This window comes from Microtus ochrogaster, chromosome 16 (genome assembly GCF_000317375.1).
Source record: "Microtus ochrogaster isolate Prairie Vole_2 chromosome 16, MicOch1.0, whole genome shotgun sequence".
In the NCBI taxonomy this organism is placed as follows: Eukaryota; Metazoa; Chordata; class Mammalia; order Rodentia; family Cricetidae; genus Microtus; species Microtus ochrogaster.
In genome coordinates, this window is record NC_022018.1 from 19347117 (window position 1) to 19366736 (window position 19620).

Consider the following 19620-nt stretch of genomic DNA (forward strand, 5'->3'; position numbering starts at 1 on the left):
ATCATATCTGCAGTGTGACTTGAGAAATACTGATCCTGACCTCGGTTATTCCACAGCACACTTATGCTGGCAGTTTATAGATGGTTTTCAGTCATACTGACTAGACACCGGAATAGAAAGGCAAACCTTTTTCCTTTAAGGTAAAATCAACTCCAAACTGCCTTGCCACTATGGCTGCAGTCCTCTCACGCCCGATGCCTCCACCTGCAACCACAGATTCTCCAGCTCAGCCCCACTTCTTTCTACATCATGCTTTCATCTTGACTTGGATGTTTAGTATCTCAAACTTTCCTGATTCCCCAGACCTACTTTCTCTTAAATTACTTTAAACCACGGTCATCTGCTCAGGTAAAATATCTTGAACTTAAGTTTTGTCTATATGTCCATGTGGAGGCCAGAGGGCTCCCTCAGATGGGGCTCATGTTCTCAGTCCCCATGGCCTAGTTCCCAGAGTAGGCCGGTCCAGCTGAGCAGTGACCCTGGGATGACAAGCATATGTCACTACCTGGTGTGTACCTGAATTCTGGGAGCCAAACTCCTGTCCTTACTGCACCTTTGAAGTCATTCTTAAGTTTCTTACTGAACAGATTCATTAAGCAAGTGTTTTCTACTTTGAGATAGTATCTCTTTCTATAGACCACGTTAGACTCAAACTCACAGAAAGCCTCCTGCCTCTGCAGGCATGTGCCGCATGTGGCCAGTAAGCAACTTCTAACAGGTCGCTCTAAAACCAGAAATAGACCCAACCACTTCAGGTTATCCCTTGAACCACTGTGGTCACTCCCAGAAGCTCCCCAGAAACCTGTCAGTGAGGCAGTAGAACTCCTGTGCTCGGAGTTCTTTTCTGTACAGAAGAGAGGCAGTCTTCGCCTGCATGCAGAGCTCCATCTCCAGCCCCCTTCTGTGCCACACACTGCTGCTGTTCCTGCCCTCTGCTCCCTCTCTTCAGCCACTGTCTCTGACCCAGCCTGATAGGGTGAGCACCCTCGGCTTTCTAGGCTCACTCACTGGCCCTGCCTTTTCCCTCTTTGCTTCACATTTTAGATCCCAGTTTCTCTCACCTCCATGAGATTATAAATCGAGGGCGGGGATTTCTTTCACTGATGTAGGCAAACAGTCATGCCAAAATAACCACTGAAAACACCAACTTTAAGTCCCCCTCCCCCCTTTTCTAAGCAAGCCCCTTTACTGAAATAACGGAAAGTCACACAGAGTTCTGGGGTTGGAAATAAAAGCCAAAGACCACTGCACGTTAGTTTGTCAACATGTAATGCCCTGGGTTTATTTTGTGAGAATTCTATCACAATTTTCCAGGTGGGATTAAAAACCTTAAGGATAACGTATGCCATTGGACTGGGCATTCAGACTTCGGTACTGACAAAGCACTAGTAGTAGTCTGGTAAGTACCGTTCTCTTCACAGAAGAGAGGTCAAATATTTCCAAAGGAAGGCACCCGATATTTGTGGCTCTGGCCTCGCAGCCTTCTGGAGAATCTTAAAAGGAAAAAAGCTGGCTGGCTGTTTTACACACTGGAATGACGATACACGGACAGCAATTACTGCATTCTTCTCCCCTATACCCTTTCTGTAAGAACAAGTAAAGAATGAAGTCTTCAAACGATTCCACAATAATAAAAGTACATTTTTTGTGCTAAAAAAAGGGCAAGACAACATAAACTCCAGTTGTAAGGACTCCGTTTGCGTACTTGATTTAACACTTTTTGGTGTGGAAGGAAACGGGACGACTGGGCTGTTTGCAGAGCAGCAACATAACATTAGTGCTTAAGTACCAGGGGCCGCCCACACATGCAGGCGGTGGGGATGGGAGGGTTCAAGAGACTTCATTTTTAGCTTGTTGCGCGTCCTAATGGTGTAGACCGGAAGATCCCCATTGAACAGTACATTCCCCGTTTAAAAAACTGATGCTTTTTTTTTTTTGTAAAATTCTGTATGTATGTCACCATTTTTTTTTCACATGATACACAAAAAACTCAAGGACCCAGAGGGAACCAAGTTATGTTATACCATTACAAAATACCAAGGAGTCCACAGCTACCTAACACATTTACTACAGCACAGGAACCAATGAGGGTACAGTGTACAAAACCTGTAAACACGGCACAATAAATAGACAGCAGGTTCCGCACCATGCACATGATGTGATGACACCAGCTACACAGCTCACAGCTCACACTCTTGTTGCAGTTTGTTCCCCACCCCCGCCCCCAAGTGCAAAGCATCACAAATGAACATTTCTGTATTCAAGTAACATATATACAAGGGTATTACAAATATGCAGTACTATACAGATAATTGCTGCATTCTTAATTTACAGATGTTGATTTTTTCCTATTAACAGTAAGAAAAGAAAAGTTGAAGCATGAGAGATGCGCAGTGCCGAGTCCCCACAGCTGCCATGGAAACGCGTGTGCATTCCATCCTCCCCTGCGTTCCAACGCCTCTGATGCATAGCACCTGATCATGTCCCCAGGCTGCAGTCCTGTTCCCAGGAAGCTACGTCACCTCCATGGCGACTGTGTTGTCTGCTATGTTGTTTAGTGCTGGCTTTTCCGACTCGTGATTTTCCCTGTTGGAATAAGAATCCAGTTACTTAACTCTCATGGACGAACTGAGACCACAAAGACAAAGCATTATTTATCTTTAACGATGGGAACAAACTTTATTTATGGGACAGTGGAGTAAAGACGAGTATGAATTTTTATAACTATGAAACACAGGCAAGCAGAAAGCAGGTGTTAACAGTCATTCCACGGCCAACCGTACTGCAGACAGACTGGAGAAGGGTCCAAGTGCCCCAGCACACTTAACTGTACAAAGTTCTCAAGCTCTCAAGTTCCAGCTGCAGCTGTCTTCCACACTCAACTTCTCTTCTTACGTTTGTTTACTTATTTAGTGTATGTGTGCATGCACAAGTGTGCTCATGAGTATACCACAGCTGAACTTCTGGGGAGTCAGTTTTCTTCTACTATGTAGATTCTGGGGATCAAACAGCTTGTGAGGCTTGGTGGCAAGTCCCTTTACCTACAGAACACCTCGGCAGCCCTACGCCTTCATTCTTCTTTGCTGTGTATGAGGGCATGTGGAGAGCCGGGGTAGACAGAGGACGGCACCTTCCTATCACTCTTCACCTTGTTTTCTCAGATACTGTTTCCCACCTAACCTGCAGACCACAGAGCTGGCTAGGCTGCCAAGGAGCTTTAGGATCTCCCAGCCCCATCCTCCCCACACCCCCTACAGTGTAGGGGTTGTAGGCACTCAACACTACATGTAGTTTTTTTTTTTTTTTAAAGTGGGCTTTGGGGGCTGGAGAGATGGCTCAGTAGTTAAGAGCACTGGCTGCTCTTCCAGCAGACCAGGGTTCAATTCCAAGCACCCACATGGCAGCTCACAACTGTTTGTAACTCCAGTTCCAGTGGATCCGATGCCCTTAAAACCAATGCATATAAAAAAAAAATGTGGGATCTGGGGGATCTGAACTCAGTTGCTCATGCTTGTACTGGCAAGCAACTTACCAACTGAATCATCTTTCTAGGCTGTGAACCATTTTTAATCTTTATAAAAACTGTGTGTCTACGTGCGTGCGCACACGTGCCAGTGTGGAGGTCAGAGGAGAACTTGCAAATTTGGTTCTCTTCTTCACTGTGTGGTCACTGTGGGTCACATACAGGCTGTCAGGCTTGATGGCAAGCACCTTTACCCATAGTGCCATCTCCCGCTTCCAACCCCAAAGCTTTTCTCAGTAATTTAACATAGAACAAACCAATACGACTAAACTTCAGGTCAGGACTTTGAATCTGGGTCCTAATGAGCCTCACTAAGGGAGACAGACACAGGATTATGAATCAGAACACTAGGCTCTAACGATCCCTGGAAAGTACAGTGAACTCTAGGAATAGTAGAGATATAGCTCTGTGAAGTCCCACAGACTGTAAATGTTCCTGTATTTGTACAATTCTACAGCAATGAAAGTCACGATGGCTGGAGATGGGGAGGAGGGGGACTACACTCGACTGATCAGTCATGATCAGACCAATGGGACACTGGTGCCGAGCAGACAGAGACCTGTGGGCGCGCAGAGTAAAGGCTGTCAACAAGCTGCTGCAAAACTGCCCCCATCCCCTCTCGGCTGAAGTCTCAATGTTGGCCTAACACAGCCGCTGTGGCCTGCCCACCTCCTGTCATCCCTTTTATACTAAGCTTCCTGAGTCCCTAGGAAAACCAAGTACTTGTTAATTGCTTGTATTTCCCCAACATTCTATTTCCGTTAGCCTACTCTAGCTTCTGGATATGCCCCCTTCTCTTCATCCAATCGATCAGTACTCCAGGTGGAAGCCGATGCTTTGCAGAGCATACTTAGGATTCCCTGGTTGTGAAATGACAGTGACTGTTTACTGTTTACAAGCTGGATGGCACACAAAGCTTTTACATCTAGAACGGCCTTCACTATTACCTGCACTTTCCTCATATCAACTCTCATTGTAGGCTTATTTCTTCTAACCTGAAAAATGCAGGTCTTTGTTTCTTTTTCTCCTAACATCTTGCAGCAGCAGGATTTAATTATGGTATTCCAGTTGATACTGAAAGTGTAACAGAGCCTCAACAAAACACTAAGGTATCTACTGAAATTCAAGAAGGCAAGTGAGCAGAGAAACAATGGCTTGATTCAATGTTACTAAGGCACTGACATCATTTCAACTATTAAGATTAGGGAAGGAAGGTTTACCAATCCTAATCACACAGTAAGCTACAGACAAAATCAACAACACTAATATCCTAAAGAAAACACCTTCCACCCAATGCCTGGAGAGGAGCGGAACATTCAAAGTTATTGTTGTATTAGGAGAGGGCCCAGGGGCTGGAGCGATGACTCAGTAGTTAAGAGCACCGACTGCTCTTTCAGAGGACCTGGGTTCAGTTCTGAGCACCCACACGGCAGCTAATGACTGTCCATGACTCCAAGATCTGTATCACCGTGATACAGACATACATGCAGGCAAAACACTAATGCAAACAAAATAAAAATAAATTATTATTAAAAAAAAAAGACTTGAGATCCTAGCTAGAGCAAAAGACACAAAAAGGAGATCAAGGGGGATACAAATTGGAAAAAAAAAGAAGTCAAACTCTCACTGTTTGCTGATGATATGATAGTTTACATAACTGATGCCAAAAATTCTACCAAGGAACTTCTACAACTCATAAACACTTTCAGCAATGTATCAGGATACAAGATTAACTCAAAAAAGTCAGTAGCCCTCCTGTACACAGATGATAAAAGGGCTGGGGAAGAAATCAGAGAATCAACAACCCTTCACAATAGCCACAAACAGCATAATACATCTCGGAGTAATTCTAACAAAACAAGTGGAAGACTTGTATGACAGGAACTTTAAATCTTTGAAGAAAGAAATTGAAGAAGACACCAGAAAGTGGAAAGATATCTCCCATGCTGGGTGGGCAGAATTATCATAGTAAAAAATGGCAATCTTACCAAAAGCAATCTACAGACTCAATGCAATGCCCATTAAAATCCCAGCAAAATTCTTTAAAGACCTCAAAAGAACGGTACGTAACTTCATATGGAAGAGCAAAAAACCCAGGATAGCCAAAACAATCCTGAACAATAAAAGAACCTCTGGAGGCATCACAATCCCTGACTTCAAACTCTACTACAGAGCTACAGTACTAAAAACAGCCTGGTATTGGCATAGGAACAGACAGAAGGACCAATGGAACTGGGAAGACCCGGATATCAATCCACACATCTTTGAACACCTGATTTTTGACAAAGAAGCAAAAAATATCAAATGGAAAAAAGAAAGCATATTTAACAAGTGGTGCTGGCAATTAATAAATGAGACCTCCTGAAACTGAAAAGCTTCTGGAAAGCAAAGGATACAGTCAACAAGACAAAATGACAGCCTACAGAATGGGAAAAGATCTTCACTAACCCCACATCAGACAGAGGTCTGATCTCCAAAATATACAAAGAACTCAAGAAATTGGTCACTGGCTGGGCGGTGGTGGCGCACGCCTTTAATCCCAGCACTTGGATCTCTGGGAGTTCGAGGCCAGCCTGGTCTACAAGAGCTAGTTCCGGGACAGGCACCAAAACTACAGAGAAAAAAGAATAAATTGGTCACCAAAAGAACACACAATCCAATAAAAACAAAACAAAACAAAAAAACGGAGTACAGACCTAAACAGAGACCTCTCAACAGAAGAATCTAAAATGGCTGAAAGACATTTAAGGAAATGTTCAACATCCTTAGTCATCAGAGAAATGCAAATCAAAACAACTCTGAGACTCCATCTTACACCTGTAAGAATGGCCAAGATCAAAAACACTGATGACAACTTATGCTGGAGAGGCTGTGGGGTAAAGGGAACACTCCTCCATTGCTGGTGGGAATGAAAACTGGTACAACCCCTCTGGATGTCAGTGTGGCGATTTCTCAGAAAATTAGGAAACAACCTTTCTCAAGACCCAACAAGTGGTGATGGCGCACGCCTTTAATCCAGCCAGGACAGGCTCCAAAGCTACAGAGAAACCCTGTCTCAAAAAAACTAAAAGACCCAGCAATCCCACTTCTGGGTATATATCCAGAGGATGCTCAATTGTGCCACAAGGACATGTGCTCAATTATGTTCATACCAGCATTGTTTGTCATAGCCAGAACCTGGAAACAGTCTAAATGCCTCTCGAAAAAGAATGCGTAAGGAAAATGTGGTACATTTACACAATGGAGAAAAAAATAACCACATCTTGAATTTTACAGGAAAATGGAGCTAGAAAACATTACTTTGAGTGAGGTAACCCAGACACAGAATGACAATTATCACATGTACTGACTCATAGGTGATTTTTAAACATAAAGCAAAGAAAACCAGCCTACAAATCACAATCCCAGAGAACTTAGACAACAATGAGGACACTAAGAGAGACTTACACAGACCTAATCTATATGGGAAGTAGAAAGTAGAAAAAGACAAGATCTCCTGAGTAAACTGGGAGTATGGGGTCCTTGGGGGAGGGGAGCAGAGAAAAATATAGAGCTCAGTATCAATAAAAAAATTGTAGTGACAAAATAGTTATCCCAAAAGATATTGAGTATTCTTATAGCAAAGTTATCTGTGTCTAGCACTCCAAACTATAAAAGAGACAATAAATGGTTAAACGGAAAAAAATAAGAGAGAGAGAGAGAGAGGCCCAAGTCACATAAGCAACATTCACTATCTCACTGAGTGGACTGGCTCATTCTCAACTAGAGCTGAAGTCAACTAACACAGAATCACAACATTTACTTATTTAACAATCAAGGGATACTAAGTAATATGCACATATTTTCCATACACAGAAGGGAAAGAAGAAAAAACTCAGCCATTCCAGAAGGCTGAAGTTAGGGGCCTTACTGCTCAAACAGTTTAAGCTTAGAATAACTACTCACCTTGGAACTGAATCTACAGAGGATGACGAAGGGACCTTGGACACTTGACAGTTTGCCGCGGCAGCCAGCTTTAAGGCAGATGATGGAACAGCACTTAAAGTCCTAGGTATATGTCGTGCGTTTATTGGGGCGATAGAGTTTACAGTGGGGACTGATGAAGGTACAGTTAATCGGATGCTGTTCCCAAACAGAACCTGAGCTGTTGCAGAATTGGCAGCAGTTACTTGATGACTCAGTGCACTGTGGGAACCTGAAGTCTGTGTGATATTTGAAGGCTGTAACAAAGCTGAACCCGCTGTCGACGGACTCGGATGTACAAGCGCTGTTGGTGTAGTGCTGCTGAGGTGTAAGCCCTTGTATACTCCTGGGGAGAGAAACAAAGTGTACGTCAACCCTGCATTTGGTGCCTGTGTCTATGTGTATAAGCATGTATGCATGTCAATCCCTCGGGGCCAGGCAGAGCCTTTGTCCTCACCTGAGGCTGGAAGGACGCCATTCACCCCAATCCCAAGCACCACATCATCCTTCATCTTGAATCCCATCAGCTGTTCTGACGTCATCAAAGCAGAAGCAGCAAACTGTGCACTAGCAGAATCCAAAGTCTTAGAAACAAAACCCTGGAAGGAAAACACCAAAGAAAGGTTTATTGGCCTCAAAATCAGCTTCCACAGCACTAAGAGCTGGATAGCCACTGAAACCTTAGTCTCTTCTAGTAGGCAGGAAAGCTCACTGTCTAAAGGTTTGTATGTCTGAGCATCCTGTAAGACAATATAGAATACATAAGGCAATTATCAAAATAAACCCTTTAGTACAGAATGCAGTGACAGCAAAAAGTCCAACTGAGAGGTTAGAAATACATAAGGCAAATATGTAAGCGCGTCTATGTACCCCTACACCTATTCTCTACCTCCCGCTCTCCCCTTACCCACCCTCCCTGCTCATATACAACCTATACATAACCAAAGACATTTTTGTTTGTTTTTTGAGACACGGTTTCTCTGTAGCTTTGGGGCCTGTCCCGGAACTAGCTCTTGTACACCAGGATGGCCTCGAACTGACAGAGATCCACCTGTCTCTGCCTCCCGAGTGCTGGGATTAAAGGCGTGCACCACCACTGCCCAGCCAAGACATCTTTGAAATAGTAAGACAATCATCCCTTAGTAAAAAAGTAAGATATGATATAATTTAATTTAAAAATTAAGAAGCCTCTTGGGAAATTCCCTTTAAGATGCCTAGAAAACTCAATTCTCAGTCTTTTAGTCCCAAATCTATCTATGCATGATTTCCATGCTTTAAGTTCAAAAGTGGTTTTAAAGAGTAGAAGAGGTTTGGGTTTAATTCTGAAACTGCAGAGTGAGCTGCTCAGGGCTCTAGGCTGTGGACAGGGCCGGTACAGACTCCAGGCAGGCCGCAGCAACGTCCAGTTAGGGGAACTGTGCTCTTATGCTCTTATGGGCAGCAGAAGGAACAGCTTCCACACTCACCTGGAATGTTCTCTCTAAACCCTGTGTACATTCAGGCAAAAGCCACTTTTCTGCTGGTTCTAGGACAACACCCAGTGAGGACAGTCATACGACACACAAGCCCTCACCTGTGGCGCGGCGGTGGCAGAGTTGCTGTTTGCTTGCTGCTGCTGAGTTTGTGCAAGCTGCTGCTGCTGCATCAGTGCCAGTTGCTGCTGGTGCTGCTGGTATTGTTCGGCTGTGAATGCTGAACATAAAACGAGACGATTCACAGAAATGCAGGCACCACAGACACCTTACGACACTAAAAATCCAGCATCAGAAAAGGACGGTTTTGTGCAAAATTGAAGCATCTGAATAGACGAATACATGATCCTGCTAGAGATCACTTCTAGATGAAAACCCCAGCTTTTTCCATCACACTTAACAAAAGTGGCTTCAATTTAAAGAAAAAAACAAAGAAAACGAAGCTTCCCGAGTCGCACAAAGGAAACTAGCTTTTCTAGAGCTGCGACACTCGTGCCAGACAGTGTAGAAAGTGCTCTTGCGTTGTCAGTCCACAAGCTTGGAGATGCACTCTGTGCTAAGCATGAGGTGAAACCTGGTGACCACCATCCACTTGGGGTTTATCCAGATTGCCACGCCAAGGCGCCCAGGCCGTCCCAAGAGCGCTGTCTACATAGCTTCTTATCTTAGTCATTACAAAGGTTTCCTTTAATAAAAGGTAAATTGGACAGCTTATGACTTAAAGAGAGAGAGAGAGAGAGAGAGAGAGAGAGAGAGAGAGAGAGAGAGAGAGAGAGAGAGAGAACGAATCTTTTAACAGGAAGAAAAGAAGTTCCAACGTTAAGTTAATGAATTTTCCCCACCCAGTTAACCCACCTGGACAAAATCCAGTCAATAAGAACGGAGTTATGCTGATTACTGTACAGAGTGATGGCTGAGGAAAGACACTGTGTTATGCTACTTATGTGTGTCTATGGAGAGCTCAGTTCTAAAAAAGACAAACAAAAAAATGTTCATTTATTACCCCCAAAAGTGTGTGTAGTTTTAAAAAGGAAACCTGTTTCTTTATTCTTTTCCTTTTGTCAATTTAAAAAAGGGGAGGGGAGAAAAAAAAGAAAAGCACACAACCCCAGAACTGCCTGACTGCAAGGGCTCCTTAAAGATGCCTTTCCTGTCTGAGGAGGCGCTATTTTAAGGAAAACCAAAAACCAAAAACCAGTTTATCCCCAGGTACCGGGGCACCTACTACCTATGCAAAGTTTCAGAGCTCGACTCTGCAGACACACTAACCCAGTTTGCTATGATGTCGGCCTCCCAGCCCATCCAGTTTTCTAATTTTCACTGTAACTTCGGCGGGATCTTTACTAACCCCCAGGACCACGTTTCTGCCCGCTACCAGGCGTCTACAGCTAACACTCCCACCACACTTTGAATGGACCTGGAAGCCAAGGGCTTAAGAAAGCCCTGTACAACTATTAGACAACTATTAGCACCTACACACATTCTTGAACTGAACTGGAGAAGTGCTCCTGCTGGTCCTCCTCTCTGTGTGCCACAGCTCCATTTAATTGGCATCCATCTTGTGTAAGCTACAGATCAAGCCAATATTCTATGGGAGGCCTTACTTATGTTAGGATGTTCCCTAAATACTGACATAAGTCATGAACACATCAACAGGTAATAGAAGTGAGCTGGGTCAAAGCCATGAAAAACCTACAAAAATGAATGCTGCCTGAAATGCAGGTTCATAGTAAACATGATTATTTATAGAAAACAACTGCTTAAACCTTAAGATACCTAATTTATTAGATATTTTTTTTTAACCAATGGGTTTGAAAGTTATACTTTAACTTCCTTTACTTTTCCAATAGGGAATATTTAGTAATTAAAAAAATACTTCTAGAAGGATCAGGTCATTACATACTTAGAAAAATCATAATTCAGCATTCACTCAAGACCTCCGATATGAGTGAAAGCAAACAGAAGTGTTCATATTACAACACCCCTTTCCTGTAAAATTCTTTTATGTATCTTTGATATTTGTGTTTTAGTTGAGCATTTAGTGGTAATTAACAAATGCTTTTGCCCTAGTTAAATCAAGTTCACCTAGTTTCTGCAGGTAGGCAAGTCGATCTCATTTAACATCTGTCTCCCGCAGATCAGATGCAAAGATAAGATTTAGTCAGTCAACTCCACATCTGAGATGGCTGTTTCTTGATGAAGCTATTGTGTCTGGAGTCTAGTTGTAAAATCTGGCCTGGATGTTTCTGGTAAACGATCTGTAATTAACAGAGCAACAAACAGACTGGCAGTGGAGTGATACAAGCCCCTCACAAACAGAATCTGCAAAGAGCATGCCACCTTTTGTGGGTCTGTGTCTTCATTTAAATGTGACAAGAATTAAGCAAGAGGCCTGCCAAAGTTATCTTAGCTCCCTCAAAGGACGTGAATTTGTACAAAGGTAGCGAATGCGGATAATTAAAACGTGAGCTGATTTTATATCCAAGGTCTAAACAAGCACTCCATGGAATGAAGCCAAAGTGGCCATACTTTCTGAAGTTTCTACTAATGAACGGGGGCACCAAGGCAATAAGTTTCCAGTTATATATCTTCCTCAGATAAAGTGTAGCAATCAAATTTAACTCACTTACAAATGGTGGGCAAACCCAACCAAGCAAATCTAGACTCACAACTGCTCTGCAGAAACAAAAGGGCTACGACCAGGAGAAGCCCTTGGTACCTGACTTCCTCCTGTAACCTCACATTGGAGATGAAAACTGAGGTTCTGAAGTCACAAAGCATAGAGAAAGAAACACCACCATCACAAGTTAGCTAGACTTCAAATTTAAAACAGAGAAAAATAACTTCAGATTTAGAATCTACAAGATATAATAAAAACCTTAACAATTCACCTGTATGAGCAACATGTTAAAAAAAAAAATCCTCACATGTAGGGTACCTGACCAGCAAGAGTGTAATGTGGGAAGGTAATCGTGTGGAGTAAAAGCAGACCTGGGCCAGAGGAGGACGTGGGATGTGACTTCAGATTTTTGGAAGACAGTGTGACAGTGGAGACAGTGTGACACTTAGCATGCTCCCATAAGAAAACACGAGTTTGAACTTGTTTGAGGCAGCTTTTGGCACAACATATGGATAAGCTTTCTAAGCAAGATCCTTCAATGTAGAATAACTTGATCTGTTCTACCTCCCCTCATTAGAAATACCCAAGCAGATGTCAGAAACCACCACATGGAAATGTGACCCAGTGCTTGGAATGATCTAAGGTCACAGGCACACCCCCCTGTAGCTGCGGCAATCTAACTGAGGCATTCAAAGGGGTGAAGGGATACCAGCAAGAAATGAACCATTTCAAAATGGAGTATGGATTATTTAAAGGCATTTATACTTCATTAAAAACAAACAAAGCCACAAATCTGTTCAAAACACACCTTTGAATCAGAAACTTCTGATTCTAATAGGCCTAACAAAAAAGGTGATTAAAACAAAAGCTGGGGATATGGCTTAGTGGTAGAGCACATGCCTGGCATGCAGGAGACAGATTCGACCCCCAGCCCTACAAAAACAAACAAGCATAAAACAACAACAACAACAACAACAACAAACCAAGCAAAATGTGGAGTGATTCTAGTTAGTAGAACCCTTGCATTAAGGAAATTAAATCAAAGGGTTCCCAAGCTCTTAGCTACCGAAAAACCCAAATGGAAAACCAAGGTGTGTTGTAATTCAATTGATGGCAAGCCGTGTTAGACCTGAGTACACCTGGTTATGGATGACTTCAATGTGACATTTCTCTAGCCCAGTGCTGCTCTGCCGTGACTGCAACATAAACACACACCTGCTGAACTCACAGTGCACCTTCCACAACAGATTCTGGATTATCAAGTCTTTGAATAAAGCTTAGAGTCCTAGAGACTTACAAATTAATACCAATCAGTGCAAAGACTACAGTCCCTTCCACACACAGATTAAGCCAAACATAATAATTGTATGCACAGAATGTCTGTCACAGAAATAAAGCAGATTTTTACAGATGGCATGAGTTTAGATAAACCACTTCCAATGATGCTGAATTCGACTGAAGCTAGGATCTTAGGGTGCATCACTGGAGTGGGAGACATCTACACACACTGACACTTCCTTCCCTCTTGTCTGTCTCTGTGTGTTTGTGTCTCTCTTGCTCTCTATGAGAGAGACAGAGTATGCAAGTGCACCAGGAGGACAAAGGACAACTTGTAGGACTTGATTCTCTTCTTCCACCACGTGGGTACTGGGGATAGTGATGTGGGAGTGTCATATATCAATCTGTTGATTTCATTGGTTAAGCAATAAAAAGAAACTGCTTGGCCTCATAGCTTAAAACATAGGTGGGAGGAGTAAACAGAACAGAACGCTGGGAGGAAGAGGAAGTGAGCTCAGAGACTCAACAGCTCTCCTCTCGGGGGCAGACGCCTCAGAGAGAGACGCCATGCTCCCATCTCCAGGGCGGACGTGAGAGCTCTGCTCTCTGAGGCACACACGATGAAGCTCCGGACCCAGGATGGACGTAGGCTAGAATCTTCCTGGTAAGACCGGTGCTCACAGATTATTAGAGATGGGTTGATCGGGATATCAGAATTAGCCAGTAAGGGCTAGAGCTAAAGAGCCAAGCAGTGCTTAAAAGAATACAGTTTGTGTGTTGTTATTTCGGGGCATAAGCTAGCCAGGCGGCTGGGGTGCTGGGAACGCAGCCCCGCCGATCCTATTTCAACAGGATAGAACTCAGGATGGAAGGCTTGGCAGCAAGCAGCCTTTACCTACTGAGCCATGTTGATAGCCCCTGTAACAGAGTCTCATCTAATTATGGTAATTTGATATCCTTTCAATTTCAAATGCACAAAATGAATGTGTACTGAATTTGAAAAGTGCTGGTATAGATGAAAAAGCCTAGAAAGCTATTTGGAAACAATCCAAATCACATATTAACTAATGATTATTAAGAAGAAATAATTGATCCTTAAGTAGAGCTAGTCCTAGAAATTCTAAATCCCAACCAGCAAGTCTTTCCACGATGCCCCTTCTGTTACACGGAACAAAGGGGACACAGGATTCCCCGACACTGCCACAGAGGCTACCCAACATCACACATGTCCTACTCAGGCCCTTCTCTGTGCTTGCACAGCCTGGGAAACGGCCAAGACTGGCATCCCAAGCAGTAGGAACAAACTATACAACTGGGCACTCTTCAAGGAAATGAGTGGACGCCTGGCGCCTCCATTCAGAGCTTCTGGTTCAAAACTAACTGCTTAGAAAAGGAGCCTGGTGGTACTGTCTGTAAGTATCAATTTCAATTACTTGAATCAGTAAATGAATAATCAAAAAGTGATACCATTTTAAACCATCATTTAGTCTAAGCAGCAGGAAAGTATTCTAACGGACTCCCGTCTGACAGGATGGCTAGAAGAGACCCAGTCTCTCAGAATAGCCAGTGTTTCCTCCAGCATCGACTAAATCAGGCTTCTTTGGTACCAAACGTGATTTACATCTGGGGGTTATGGTGCAAAGGAAAATTGCTTTTCAAACTGCAAGTATAATGGAGTGAGATGATTGGCCTAGGAGGCCATATTTGGACTCTGCAGGCCAATATCAAATGAGATTCCTGTCTGGAGAACGCTTTCTTTAAGGAGAAATGTGCTCCAACTCCCACAGATCACGTCAACAGCTAGGTCTTCTTTTCCGGTTTTGGGGGCTGCTAGCTGAACTCACTACGTTGAATGTACACCTGCCGTAATTTACGGAGCCACAGAAAGAGTGCCAAGATCTCATGGATATTCACAAGCATGAAAACAGAGTGTAGTCTGTTGGCGTTTATTCTCTAAGTATATGCGAAAATACAGCATTTCAAGAGGCCCCATTGACAAAAAACAAAAAACAGTGATTAAGATGCAAAACTACATGATTGGTGAACTTTTGCTACAGCTGATGTTCATCTTTTAATGATACTTGAGAAATAAACCAGGAAAGTTTGCAGCTGACACCATGTCCACATAAGCGCTGTGCAGTAAATTACCTCCACAGAACAGTCAGAACGGGACTGGAGTCTGCTACACGCTTCAGTGTCTGCACTTTAGGAGGGACATGATGTGGATTGATGGAACATGGCTATTTTCTCTATAAATTTCCAAAAAATTTATACATCTTCTAAACTATTTTTTTGGGCAGTCAGTACAAGCTTACATTTCTAAACTCTCCTATTGTGCTTATTAATTAAGCCTCCACGTCAAACAGCCCTGCAGCCTGATGTTAAGAACTATACAGGACAGAGAAACAATCACTAAAATTAGTGAAACTACAATCAGTTAAACCTCAGAAATATATTTTCCAACTGATTCTCAAGTTTGGTCAGTTCACAGAATTATTTTTTTTAAATAACTAACAAGTAAATTAGTTTATGAAGTATTTTCTGAAGACTTCTGAAAATGACAGCAAATTCTCATGCTTAGAAAGCACTTTAACTGTAACCTAAATAGGTAATTAAGGAAGCAATCCTCTCTTTTTTTTTTTTTTAAAAAAAATCTGTATCAAAATTAGCCTAGAAGAGCTTTAACAACATAATTTAAAAGGCCAGGCAGATCTCTGTGAGTTCGAGGCCAGACTGGTCTACAAAGTGGATTCCAGGATATCCAGAGACCCTATCTTAAAATCAAAATAAACAATTAATATTTACTCATTTATTGTATTTACTTTTAAAATAATTTATTTATATTTATTTCATATACATTGGCTTGCTTGTGTGAGGGTGTTGGATCCTTATGAACAGGAATTATAGACAATTATGAGCTGTCATGTAGGTGCCAGGAACTGAACCCAGGTCTTCTGAAAGAAGCAGTCAGTACTTGTAACCACTGAGCCATCTCTCTAGCCCCCTTTTGCTGTATTTATGTACTTGTGTGTGTACATGCATACATGTGTGCAAGTCAAAAGACAACCTGAACAAATGGGTTCTTTCCTTCTACTGTGTGGGTCTAGGGAACTGAACTCAGGTTGTTAGGTGTGATGCTGAGGACCTGGACCAGCGGAGCCATCATCTTGATAGTGAACTTACATAATTTAGATAATGAGGACTCAAATGATTTAAAAAAGAAAGCCAAGGACACTGTAGTATTTTCAGTATTTTACTCAAATCGTACCGAAATATCATCTAAAAGTCATTCCAAAGGATTAAAATTAAGTATTTCTCGCATGTATTCTGAATGACTATGTCAGCAAGTTATGTGTAGCTATTGACTACTGGTCCCTAAATTTAGAGCAGATTAGGTGTTTAAATACACACCATCAACAACTTGGGGTCCCTTTTACTTTCTTATTACTTGAAAATTAAATTTATGAGTCTTGTGGTTCATTAACTATAACACACCATCTCTTTGTGATTGTGGTTAAGGAAGGACACACACAAACTCACACAGCAACAATGCCATTGAGCAGAATTCAAAGTGCTACTTAAGGCATCTACAGCATAACGGGCCACACTCAACAAGATGGAATACTCGGCCCTGACATAGCAATGGAAGCCACAAAGGAACATACCACAGTGTGTGGAGCCACTGCTGCCTTTACTCTGCGTGGAGGTACCAGTGTGGGTCCCAGGCTGTGCTGTTCCTGCTCGGTTTATACTCCTGTGTAATTTTCTACTGGAGAGTTCATCAGTGTCACTGTCATGTAGGGATGGTGTCCGAGGCCTAAAGTGCCGCCATCTACATGATTTGATATCGACTAGTATCTGACTGAGGTCTTTAGAGGAAGATCTGTCCGAGGTATTGGTTTTTGAGGTATTGGCAAACTGATTGACCGGAGAAGGTTGAGGTGAGGAAAGCATGTCCAAATCCAGGTGGTGAAACATACTGTCATAGTCTGAATGCGCTCTGTCCAGCAGGACCCTGCACAAGGAGCAGACGTCAGAGATTACATCAAGAGGTTTTTTCCTTTCCCGAAAGCCCCAAAAGCTGAATAAAAGTATACTGAATATTTAAAAGCCATACTGCTCATCACTGAAGTATTTAGCTCTTTTACACAGAGGGTGCATGGCACAGGGCACGTGGCATAGCACACATGCAGAGGTCAGAGGATAATTTTCAGGAGTCGGCTCTCTCCTTCCACCATGTAGGTACTGGCATAGAACTCAGCTGTCATCTTGGTGGCAAGGGCCTCTTTCCACTGAGCCATATTGTTGGCTCTGGTTCTTTTGGCCTCAAATCTCAGTGTTGGATTAAAATTTTCCTGTGCTTTGCGGTTCCTTCTTCCCTCCTCTCTACGCATGAAGGTATTCTCCTTCAGACCCTGACCAACCAAGGCCATGGACAGAAGAGTTAATCACTCAAGTAGTGAATGCCAACTTTTCCCCAGAATTCAACGACTTTTTTTTTTTTGTAGTTTCCTGAACCAAATCCTCAGTGTGTAAACACAATTTACACTTGCCCTTTCTTATGACTTTAGGCTGTGATAACTGAGTTTAGATGTTAAGAAGTTGGGAGAGAACAGAACCTACATGGGCTCCATCAGAACTGCGCAGTAGGTAAGGATGGCAGGAGAACTGAGGGGAGCACAGCAAGCTGGAGCGGCCACAGCCTGCTCAACAAGGAGGCCTCAGTTCAAACTCTGATTTCAATGTCTAAAGCACGTGATGCAAGGAAAGCAGAAGCGAGTTACCTTCCACCGCGCCCAACTCGTCTTCGTGCAAATCCAAGACACCTCTGGGGGACGGTGAGAGTTGTTAAGCAGTATCTATAGCGAACATCCCCCAGTCCTCCATCTTTAGGGCTAGTCCAGGGCCAATTGCCAGTTTGGTCTAAATGAGGCTTAAAAAAAAAAATCCAAATTATTGTATTTTGTCAGTTTATCTGCTGTTTGTTCTTTACAAAGAAAGTCTGACACTTACAGCATAGTACTGACAGCCTGCTTTCCTGCGGAAAGCAAAAGGGCCATCAGGGTCATTGTCTTCCTCGGCTTCCGAAGAGCCAGACAAAACCTTGAAATAAAGCAATGAGAGGTCAAACACGTGGGCGTCTACACTCCTCTTCTGAATGCAGGGAGCTGCTCCTTTGTTTACCTGGGACAGGGGCTCTTCGTCTGAGCTGGGGAAGTCATACTGGTTTAAGTCTTTAGCACTGAAGACTGGCAGTGCAGCGGGGCTTGGCTGCTGAGGAGCGGAGGCAGACGGGGGTAAGACTTTGGGCTTCTTTTCATATTTGCGCTTCGGCCGAGTAAGATCGGCCTTATCTTGCTGCAACACAAACATGAATCGGTTACACACAGAAGCCACACTCTACAACCTGCGGCCTCAGTTAGTAATTTAGTTATTATTAGCTGGGGAGCCAACTGCTACACTATTAAAAAAGGCTCAGGTTTTCCTCCCTGGCAGTCTCTCCCACTCTCAGTTTTCTTTAATAATCTACATTTTCTCTGTTCAAAACAAAGATATGCTTACAATATTTTTAAAATGTATGTTTATGTGTGTACAGGTGCCTTCAAAGGCCAGAGAAAGTTAGGTTCCTGGAACTGAATTACAGAGTTGTAAGTCATCCAATGTAGGTGCTGGGAACTGAACCCAGGTCCCCTACAAGAGCACTGTGTGCATGTCTCCACCCAACACCAAGACAGGGTTTCTTTGTGTAGGCCTGGCCTCAAACTCACAGAGACCCCCCTGCCTCTGTGCCCCTCGCCACCCCTATGCTGGGGTTAAAGGGAAAGTGTGCTAAGGCACATTTTCAAAAAGGCACAGTGACAGTCATCTTTTATTTCCCTGGTTTCCCCTTATTAATTTATTTCTCCCTCACCAATTTTATCCCTCACAAACGTGAACTATATGGGTAAGTATCAGCTCATCGTATCACCACTCCCCATGTTAAGATTCTTTGATAGACTCTCTCCCTCTCATACACAGATGTGTCACAGACATTACGACGACAGGAGGCTTCGTGCTCTCTCCAAGTCTCCACACTGTGAATCACACTGACACTTCCTATCCCCACAGCAAACCCCCTCTGTCAGCAGACCGATAACAAGGCCTTCCCTCATCCTGTGAGCAGTAAGAGAAGGAGGAATGAAACTGTCACGAGAAGCTAGTTTTCCTTCCAGTGTACAGCACTCCTGTTACCAAGTCCTAATCACCTTATGAACTTTGAACTCCTTCCCGTCCGCGACTTCCTGGTGTTTGAACTGACTGCTGTTAGCAACAGGGATGATGGGGATGGCATACGTAGGCTTCACCGGCTGTCTCTGTGCCATGACCTCGGACATGATCTCTCCACTGTAATCACCTAAATTATACCTAAAATGACAGAGAGAAGAAACTTAGCTGTACATATAATGGATTGTTTCCATAAACACTATGAAATGATCTATAAACCAAACTAATCCAAGACACCGCTCCTCTCCCCGTTACCTTGTGTACCTGCCTCAGGTGGGATGAACTACTCTTCTGAGACATGTATCCTAGGCTGGTTGTGTATGCACTGGTGACCTTGAATGCATATGGGTGGCTTGCCTACATACCTGTCTGTGCACTGCGTGTGTACCTTCTCCATGGAGGCCAGAGAGGACATTGGGTTCCTGAGAACTCAATTTACAGAAGGTAGTGAGATGTCATCCAGGTGCTGACTTTGAACTTTGGACTCTCCTGTGTCCACC

The 19620-nt window shown here is 43.2% G+C and overlaps 1 protein-coding gene across 2 annotated transcripts in view; it reads right to left on the bottom strand.

The window, feature by feature from the left end:
- Positions 1 to 1252: 1252 nt before the first annotated feature.
- Positions 1253 to 19620, bottom strand: part of Epc1 (enhancer of polycomb homolog 1) — a 97639-nt gene continuing 79271 nt past the window's right edge. For both annotated transcript variants that reach the window (XM_013348996.2, XM_013348995.2), the window contains exons 6-14: positions 19102 to 19261; positions 18041 to 18214; positions 17870 to 17959; positions 17641 to 17789; positions 16522 to 16871; positions 9060 to 9178; positions 7944 to 8085; positions 7469 to 7832; positions 1253 to 2586 (exon numbers count right to left, since the gene is read on the bottom strand). In XM_013348996.2, the coding sequence (XP_013204450.1) occupies positions 2514 to 2586; positions 7469 to 7832; positions 7944 to 8085; positions 9060 to 9178; positions 16522 to 16871; positions 17641 to 17789; positions 17870 to 17959; positions 18041 to 18214; positions 19102 to 19261 (1621 nt within the window). In that variant the 3' untranslated portion in view covers positions 1253 to 2513. The remainder of the gene's footprint in view (positions 2587 to 7468; positions 7833 to 7943; positions 8086 to 9059; positions 9179 to 16521; positions 16872 to 17640; positions 17790 to 17869; positions 17960 to 18040; positions 18215 to 19101; positions 19262 to 19620) is intronic.